At 36.5% G+C, this 10,022-nt stretch overlaps 1 protein-coding gene across 9 annotated transcripts in view; it reads right to left on the bottom strand.

Moving 5' to 3' along the window:
• Positions 1-2,196: 2,196 nt before the first annotated feature.
• The window catches only part of celf5a (cugbp, Elav-like family member 5a), a 293,357-nt gene continuing 285,531 nt past the window's right edge, over positions 2,197-10,022 (bottom strand). For all 9 annotated transcript variants that reach the window (XM_017712058.2, XM_017712062.2, XM_017712056.2 and 6 more), the window contains exons 11-12: positions 5,292-5,458; positions 2,197-2,862 (exon numbers count right to left, since the gene is read on the bottom strand). In XM_017712058.2, coding sequence (XP_017567547.2) covers positions 5,331-5,458 — 128 coding nt within the window. In that variant the 3' untranslated portion in view covers positions 2,197-2,862; positions 5,292-5,330. The remainder of the gene's footprint in view (positions 2,863-5,291; positions 5,459-10,022) is intronic.

The raw sequence follows: 10,022 nt of genomic DNA, 5'->3' as shown, positions 1-10,022 counted from the left end.
GTCTTTGCCGGTGATAATCAAAGGTTGTAATTTTGTGACTTATTTCGCTCTTGTAGATCAAGAGAGAAGATGGTTCTATATAGTACCTAAATAGGGGCCTGTTGCACTTTTTGGTGCTATATAGAAGCATTTCTAAAAGGATCTTTGAAGAACCATATACAACAGGTTTTTCATCATACAGTACATCCATGCAATGAATCATTTATGCATTCATGGTTATTTCACTGTTCATTGCTCTATACATTTTCACCACTTTTACTAGAGAATCCATGAAGAATCACCTTTTTTAGAGGGGTGTGGAAAGTGCAGACTCTAGGTTTTCACTTCATACCACTTTTGTGTTGGTTGGTAGAAGAAGACAAAATTTAGCATTTGAATTGTATCTGTCAAACAAAAAAATCTCCAAAGCAGTAATTACAGGAGAAGGCAAAAATCTTCCTAACCTTTAATGTAAGCTAATGATTATTTAATTCAAAGACTTTATTCCAAGCAATTTTGAATCATTTCTGTTGGCTGATTCATTATGAAAGGACCAGCTGCTGCATTCAAGTGATGCAGAAAAAAAAGCTTTTTTTTAGACTTCTTATTATATAAGCCTTACAAGCATCCTAACAGCTTAAAGTATTTCGCTAGAACACGTTCCATTTGTAAATAGTGTGGATTATTGACTAGTGTATTCGTATTGTGAGCAGCTGGTCTGGCTTGTGTCAGTAAAATTATCCTCTGGCCTCGAGCTTTTGTTATATTGAGTGTAAAAAAATAAACTCAGTTTGTCAGTCAGTCCAGTGGAAATGTCAATGTGTAATTGATTGTGCATTAGCTACCCTGAGGCAGAGGCTGGCCGTATGGTCAATATTAGCCTTATGCTAATCATGTTGGGTCTTGGGCCTCAGGTGTATGCTAAAGAACTATTAGGGCTTGTAGCTTAGGAAGCTGTAAGCAGCAGTTAGAAACAAGAGTGGCCTCAGCTGGGAGCGGCCATAAAGGGCCACAGTCATGACCATCTTTGGATATAGCTCACATTAATCAACATTTTGCTTATAACATGACTGTAATGGCTAAGCTAAAAAGCTCATCTCATCTTTACACAATGTGGCAGGTGGTGGTGTTGTCCGTGTGAGTGACTGCTCTGTTTACTAATGTGCTTTACTCACTGAATTGATGCTGTTGCCCTGTGTATAGGCAAGATTTTAATGTCCAGTCACCAAATTAAAGGCATATGTAAATCAAAGGGTAATATACAGTACTGTGCAAAGGTCAGAGAGGCCATCAAAACAGCCAGTACTAGTGAGTAAACAACTCAAGTATAATTGAGAAGACAGTGCAGTGCTATGGGTCTGAAAGGACATGTAGCTGTCAAGAAGTTACTGAGAAAAGGAAATAGCCAATAAAAAAAGACATAAAGCAAAGAAGCTGCTGGTGTTCTCAGAATAATGGACCCCAGTTTCCAGACATCAGCATCATTGAATGTGTTTGGGATTACTTGGATCGTTCTAAGCAGAGTGCAATCAATTTCTAAGACTGAACTTTCTGGGTGTGGAAAAATATCCCTGCAGATTTCTTTGAGAAACTGAAAGCAAGTGTCCTGAAAAGAATGGAAGCTGTAATAAAGCTAAAGAGAGAGCACTTTAAATGCAAAAAACCCCAAAAAAACAATGATATATTTAGTTGTTGAGGCTTCAGGGTAATTTTCTGTGAAATTGAACTGTAAATTAATTGAGTAAATGAAGCGTGGTCTCTGACTAATGCACAGCACTGTACATTTGATCAACCAGCAAGTTAGTGTACTGGCATGTGTGCTTAATTTTAACATTACAGCAACTGTAGAGGTCAGAAGCAGAGCAGTGTCAGAAGGGTGACCAATGTGTCCCACATGAAGACTTTGAATGTCCATGAATGAAAAATGACAGCACATGCCCTTAACAATCTCCAGTCCACATATTCTACTCCACTAAAATAGTATAGCTTTTAAAATACTTTTTTTTGTTCTTCTTTTTTGCTATTTTTGTTTAAATATTCTGAAACCCAGTAGTTATAAATGTAAAAGGAAAAGAAATCAAAATCCCTTTCCTCTTCCAACCTGAAGCGAGTATGTCTTCATACATTTTTTTTTAACATGTAACATCATTAGTAGTAGTTTGTAATTGTAGTATTAGTATCATCATTAATACTATATATTACTGTCGAACAATAAAAATGTTTGGTCCTTTGGTCCCTTGGGGTGAAAGGTGTGGTTTTTTTTTTGTTTTTTTTGTTTTTGTCAGTTGCACTGTAGAGTGATGGAAACCTCTGCAACCACAGAAGGTCAAAAGTTCCGCGCTTGCAGAGAGAGAAACGGTGACAGAAGAAAGGAAAGAGGGAAAGAGAGAAAGAAAGTCTGCCGGTGGCATAGAGCTTTTTATCCACTGCTTCTTTTTCCCCTTGATCTTCAAGTTATAACCCTCATTAGTCCAGTATAATTAAAAGCTGGAAGCGCCTCTTCCGTTATATAGCATATGTGTATATAATATGTATATAGAAATCTATGTTGCTCTTGCTGCTCTTTTCTTTTTTGTTTGTTGCGTAATTGACAACTCAAGTCTCAGCGGAAAAAAGTTCCGGAGCTTAAAAGTCCTCGTCCTTCGAGATTTTCCCTCCACGTTCCTGCTTTTTTTATGTCTTTCTCGCACTGTGCTGCTTGTAGTTTGTCCGTGGGGCGCTGTCTCCATCGCACCTCTGCTCTGCTGGACGTCTTCTTTAAGTAAATGCTGATATGTCTTCGGGAAAAAAAAACCCTTTCATCTTCTTCTTTTTTTAAAAACTTGTTTTATTTATTTTTAAAGAAAAAAATTTAACTCCTTTTGAGATTTCACTCTTCTGAACCTACAAAAGATGAAATAAAAGCAAGATCAAGCTCAGCCTTTACTTCAGAAAAGCATCTCTTACTGTAAGAAGAAAAAAAAAGCTTATTCAAACAACTCCAGGCAGCAGAGCCGCTCAAAGATGGATTAGGCTTTTATCATGAAATTGCAAATTGCAAACTAAGCCATTTCAGGCTCTAAATCAATTTTTGTCTCCCCAAACAATGGCAGAGCTCTCTGTCATAAAGCCAGTAAATGACATCAGATATCAGAAGGACAACTAAACATATGTGATACATTGATAATACACTACAGGCCACAAGGTTAATAAAAATAAACACAAAAAAATGTTATTGTTTAAAAAAGATAACTGTCAGCAGCATAGAATAAAAGAGTTTGACTAAATGTCCGTAGTAATAATATCCAACTAACTGATTCTTTGTGCTCAGACTAATATGAATATTTGAAAATGCTGTTTTTGAGTTAAACCATTTTCCATTCACATCTTTGTCACATTCATAGACAGTAATTTCTGACTTTTTTCATATAATTCTTATAAAAGCATTCTTGAAATTTATCTGGCTCTCCTGCATGTTTTCAATAAGATGCATTTTCAGTGTTTGAGAATGCTGTTTTTTAGTTCAAGCTATATTTTGTAAAGGCAGCATCAGAACACAGATACATTTTACATTTTTAGGATATTTATATTTACAAACACCATCAATTATTACAAACTATTTTAGGTCAATCCCCAGTGTGTAAAGATGTACTTAAAAACCGGCTTCTTTACAAATTGGACTGATAACTAATCAATTATACTGGACTAGACTGATAAATCAATGTGATCATCAGTTATTAATCTCAGTGTTACTGAGCTCTGCTAAAGCCTGAGTAGACTGATAAATCAATGTGATGATCAGTTATTAATCTCAGTGTTACTGAGCTCTGCTAAAGCCTGAGTAGACTGATAAATCAATGTGATGATCAGTTATTAACCTCAGTGGTACTGAGCTCTGCTAAAGCCTGATTAGACTGATAAATCAATGTGATGATCAGTTATTAATCTCAGTGATACTGAGCTCTGCTAAAGCCTGAGTAGACTGATAAATCAATATGATGATCAGTTATTAATCTCAGTGATACTGAGATCTGCTAAAGCCTGAGTAGACTAATAAATCAATGTGATGATCAGTTATTGATCTCAGTGATACTGAGCTCTGCTAAAGCCTGAGTAGACTGATAAATCAATGTGATGATCAGTTATTAATCTCAGTGATACTGAGCTCTGCTAAAGCCTGAGTAGACTGATAAATCAATGTGATGATCAGTTATTAATCTCAGTGTTACTGAGATCTGCTAAAGCCTGAGTAGACTGATAAATCTATGTGATGATCAGTTATTAATCTCAACATTACTGAGCTCTGCTAAAGCCTGAGTAGACTGATAAATCAATGTGATGATCAGTTATTAATCTCAGTGTTACTGAGCTCTGCTAAAGCCTGAGTAGACTGATAAATCAATGTGATGATCAGTTATTAATCTCAGTGATACTGAGATCTGCTAAAGCCTGAGTAGACTGATAAATCTATGTGATGATCAGTTATTAATCTCAACATTACTGAGCTCTGCTAAAGCCTGAGTAGACTGATAAATCAATGTGATGATCAGTTATTAATCTCAGTGTTACTGAGCTCTGCTAAAGCCTGAGTAGACTGATAAATCAGTGTAATGATCAGTTATTAATCTCAGTGTTACTGAGCTCTGCTAAAGCCTGAGTAGACTGATAAATCAATGTGATGATCAGTTATTAATCTCAGTGTTACTGAGCTCTGCTAAAGCCTGAGTAGACTGATAAATCAGTGTAATGATCAGTTATTAATCTCAGTGTTACAGAAACAAAACAAATGTCAAGAATTTTATAACTTCTTTTAAATAATGAATTTTTTTCAGCCAGATAGCTAACTGCAGCTGTATAATCATTGCAATAATGATTTGTAATCAAGTCAAGTATTGTAATCAAATCATTTTTACAATGAAGAGAATGTATTACTCAATAGACAGAAATGACTCATAAGATGACAAACACAACAAGCTAAAAGCTAAATTTAGCAAGGAAGCAAACTGGTTATTTAGGTTTAATATAATTAAATAATTTAAATATTATATCTTACTTCAGTTTGGCATCATTTCTCTGACTAAAATGGTAAAAGTATTTTCTCTGGCACTAATTTTGTTCTGAAGGAAGATAAAATTGCTTTTTTTCTGTATGCTCAATCAGGACTGGTTGACCCCACAGGGATTCCTAATATTGTATGGTGTATTTGCAAAGTATTGTAATGAGAGAACACTGATATACTTTTAGCCTGGAGTGCACATTCTCAATCTCCCTCATCTCATTGACCGTAATGTATTCAAATGGTGTTTTTACAGTTTGTTGTGGGGAGTGTGTACCTGTGTTGTTGCAAAGAGCCCAGTGTGTATCGTGCTGTGTCAGTAGGGGCGGCTGGCGTCCTTCGGTCGCTTTAACTGCACTTTCAATCGCTTCATGCCAATCTGAAAGCCATTCATGGCCTGGATGGCTGCCTGGGCACTCGCAGGATTATCAAAACTCACAAAGCCTGGAAAAGAAAGAAAGAGAGAGGACCTGAGGGTCAGTCCATGTCCACTCAAAAGGACCAGAAGGGGTCTTGGCAAACAGTTTACATTTGAGTAAATTCTATATATAAACTCTTTCTGAGATCTTTCTCTTATGGTATGAGCAAAGCTTGTTCAAAATGATTCATTTTCTACAAGAGAACAGAAATGAAAACCCTTAACTGTCCTAGATACACTTCCTCTTACATTTTGTTGGATTATTTTTTTTTTGGTAGCTCGTAAAAACAAGCAGAGAAATTCTATGGAAAATGCAGATCAAAAACCTTCAATCAGCACCACGTTCATGTTTGTAAATAGGAAAGGGGATATATTTTATTACTGCATTGACTGAATGATATATATAAAACAGCACCAGCATAAACCTGCTTAGACGTATGGAATGCATGCTAGGCCAAGTTTATTTATGCTTGTCCGGTGTTGGTTTAGCTGGTCACCCAGCATTGTCAAGCTGTTTGACCTGCAGACCAGCATCCAAAATGCAATACCAGTTTTGTGGGTGATCAGCAGAGCAGCTTCCATTGCTGCTGACCAGTAACCAACATCCAAAACACAACATAGGCTGGTGCAGGTCTATGCTGGGTTTGTAACAGAGGAACCTCCCAACAGTGAATGTAAGTCAAAAACAAAAACGAAACAAATGTTATGCACTATGTAACATTTGTGAACCATGATGATTAGAGCTTCAGTTTGTTCCATAAAAGTAAAAACTTGGCCAGAAACAAGAACAAATCAGGACAATAATGATAATGATAGTGCTAATTTCTGATAGCACGCCAAAGGGATTTTAGTTATGTTAGTGCTAAGTTAACAACAATTCACATGTACATTGGCTGATCTAGATTAAACGTTGACATTTGAAGTTTCTAAAAGACACTCAATGTGTTATTTGAGGCTTATAACAGATATATTAACATATATTTCACCTTGTAGCAGTTTTGCAGTGACTCAGTATAGGGCTCTGGCATAGAGCTCACGTCGTTTCTATTTTTAAATGCAGGCTGAAATGCATTGGTTAGTCTACCGCCTCTGTTCACCATCAGTTATGTATCCAGGACTTCCAGAAGACCTAGCGTGACGCTTTTTGTCAGAAAAGTCTTCCCATTGTAAATCGTATCATGATTGGTTGGTTCTGCTGTCACTTCCTAATTATATTAGTGGTTAATTTGACACATTAGGCTTGCTTGGCTGTACCTCCCTACATACCACAAAAAATCCAGATGTGGCAATTTTCCATTACATATTTTAAAAACTTATCACTGTTTTGATAGTGAAAAGTTGTAAGGGTTAAACAAGAAAACCCTGAATAAGCAAGTGTTTTGCTTCCTAAGCACTGTGACTTGCATGAATAGCAAATCTGAAAGCATTTTTAAGAGCTATGCAGTATGTGTAAGGCAGCAGGCAGTGTGGAAGAGGGCTGAATATCCCCAATGGACACTGTATGGGGGTCACACCCGCTGGTCACAGCAGACCCTGGCTAGCCCCTGTGCATCTTGTTCCCATCACGCTTTAAAAGCCAAGGCTGGAAAACTGGTGACCAGAAAGTGTAATAGAGTAGAGTGTGGCTCGGTGACTGCACTCTCTCTGATGTTTTGCGTGTCAGGAGGATGCAGCGGTGAACTGTGAAAAGCAGCAAAGACCTCCCCATCCCCTCAAGAGAGTCGCATGCAGGGCGATAAACTGGGCCTGTCCCAGACTCCATTTTCAAGCATATGCGTATGGTGTTGCTGTAATAAAAAAACCTCGCAACTTAAATCACAAAATCTGCTTACATTTTTTACATCATAACCTTTTCTGTTTTGTTTAGTTTTGTACAAAAGCAGCACCTGTCATTTACATTTTAAAGGCCCATATTGTGAAAATTAAAACTTTTCTCACTCTTTTGGAATAAAAAAGTTTAAAATGTACTGTTCAAAAATAGCTTTTGTTATGTTTTTTGCGATGCCAAATAAATTATCTACATATATTCGTCTGTTCCACCTACACTGCTGTAGCACCACCTATTCACACTGAAGTTATAAAGGCTGTGTTTCAGCCGTGCACTGCTTTTTGAATGACGCACAATACAGGGCAGCAAATCAAAACAAAACATATATCACTCTTAAAGACATAGTAACAACAAATCATGTTTAATTCTAAGAGATAAGAGGCTGGCAAATGTTTTAAGTATGATTAAACCACATAAACCTCAGAGGAAAAAATCAAATGAAAACAATATATTCAAGATATATTCACAGATGCCAACTCATTCATGTCTAGTGTGATAAGGATAAGTGTGACCGAACTCTTTGTGATTGGTCTAAAGTGATAACACAGTTATACCTTAGATGGACTAACAGTACCTATTTAAATTTTTCTTCACAAGCCATTTTCAATTTTCAGTTTTATTCACAAATTCAATCACACGTGATCAAATTCAAAATGCTAAGTGATAAAATCTCTGTGGTTTGAATGAGGTGAATAATTTTTCAGAATTGTGCTCAGAGAACACATAATTTCTGTTGAAACATGTTCATTTTTCTTCTTTTTTGATATATAATTTTGAAATACCAGCTACCATTTATACCGTTTAAAATTGTTTTTTTCCTTCTCTTTAGAGTTACATTTCTTGAAAAGATTTTGCTCAGATAGCAACGATATGGACCAAAAAGTAAGCAGAACATCACATGGAAATAAATAGGTTAAGAACTTTTTTCCCCTGGTTCTGTTAAGTTGCCGTTTCAGATACAAGAGATTTTTTTAACAGTGATGATAAGAAAAGAGCCTCAGTGAAACTTGCAGAGGGATGTAGGCCTGAATCAGAGAATCTATAAGTGCCACTGCTCTTATTGTAGTGACACAAGCCCAGCTCTCCCTCGTGTACTTCCTCAGTAGATTAATTACCCCACTAAGTGCCCATTCGCCTGACCTGACATTGCGTTTTAAATGCACAGTGTATAAGTCAATACTGCAAATAGGTCCTCCCTAACACATCCATGTTATTAAGCTCCCTCTGGAGAATGTAGGCTCTATTAATTGTGGTCTGGGAAGAGCGGCTCCCTGGAGTGATCCCAGATCCCAAGGTATTTTGTTTGGTTTCTCCAACCCAGGCTTTTCAGGGAGGATGGCAAGAGGTCTTGTATGGTGAGTTGGTGAAATGCAGTAATGTTGAACCATGAGAAATCCTTTTTTTTGTGCTGTTCATTTTCCTTTTTTAAACAATAGACACTTTTCAGACACACAGCCCTGTAGGCACTGCTCCCCATTGATATCCATTTAAATTCAAAAACCCCTAAAAAGTGCATTCAACATTTTTGAAAAGATCAGTCTTCCGTATTAATGTGAAACCTTAAATAACCTGCTCTTTCGTCGTCGAATTTCACACTTTTCAAATCCATTATTAATAAGGAAAGTTCACAGACAATTATCACAGGTCTTGAGTTGGTGTGCAATTTACAACTCTGTCTCTCTGCCGTTTCCTAAGTTAATGGTCCAATACTTTCACTACTTTGGGTTCCTGTGTGCAGAAAGAAGAATGATCATTTTATAACATTCCCACAGGGGCACATTAGGAGAAAGAAAAGAATGACTGACTGAGGCCAAAAGTTTTTTACAAGCATGAGAATTGTTCCTACTAGGCATGTGCTGATAATTTCCTAACCTTTTACTGCAGCTTAGATTTTTGTATCAGATATCAAATATCACAATATTGTATTGTATTAAATGATTATGCTTAATATAGTAATACACAGGTAACACTTTGAGTGGTCCTTTGTAGACGATTAATAAACTCAACAGATTATCATCAACAACATAGCAGTGAAATAGCAGCAGTGAAGCATCTGAATGCACTGAAGTAAATATCTTGTAGATGTTCTGTTGATACATTACTTACATTAAGTAGAGGTGTTGTTAATGTTACTTCCATTATGCAAAACCTAACCTTACCAACCTTACCCACAACTTAACCCTCACCCTGACCCTACATATTAATGCTTACTCTATGTATATTATTATATTGGCCTCCTTGCAATTATAACTGAAACTAACCTCCTGCTTAAGCATTGGAAGTCTGTACTTTAAAAGTAGCATTTCTTTATCCACTGCTACTATAATTCAATTAGCACCCTGATGCCTTTCCCCATATCAAGGTAGCACCAGTTTAATGCTACACTACTCCAGCATAAACATGGATATTTGAAACTATTAACAGACATTCAGGTAATATACTGTATTTCTATTCGAAGTTCCAGTTTTAAAGTGAACTTTTCAGTAAGTTTTTCAACTTAAAGCTTAATTCTGGATATAACTGGATTGGCCTCTGTGAAACAGAACAGCTTTCTTATGTAGAGAATGTTTATTACAGTTATGGACTTTTTACATCATATACACAGAACTGCAAACATACAGGTATTCATGAGACCTTGTATTTAATGCTTCCTCAAAGCAGGAGGAAGAAATAAATGCAAGAAAACCTTTTTCTGCTTCTCTGTTTCTGGTAGCAATATTGACAATACTGATTTAGTATCTCAAAACAACGACTTTGTTTCT

This window comes from Pygocentrus nattereri, chromosome 15 (assembly GCF_015220715.1).
Source record: "Pygocentrus nattereri isolate fPygNat1 chromosome 15, fPygNat1.pri, whole genome shotgun sequence".
Lineage (NCBI taxonomy): Eukaryota > Metazoa > Chordata > Actinopteri > Characiformes > Serrasalmidae > Pygocentrus > Pygocentrus nattereri.
This window is presented reverse-complemented; position numbering and strand designations above follow the sequence as displayed.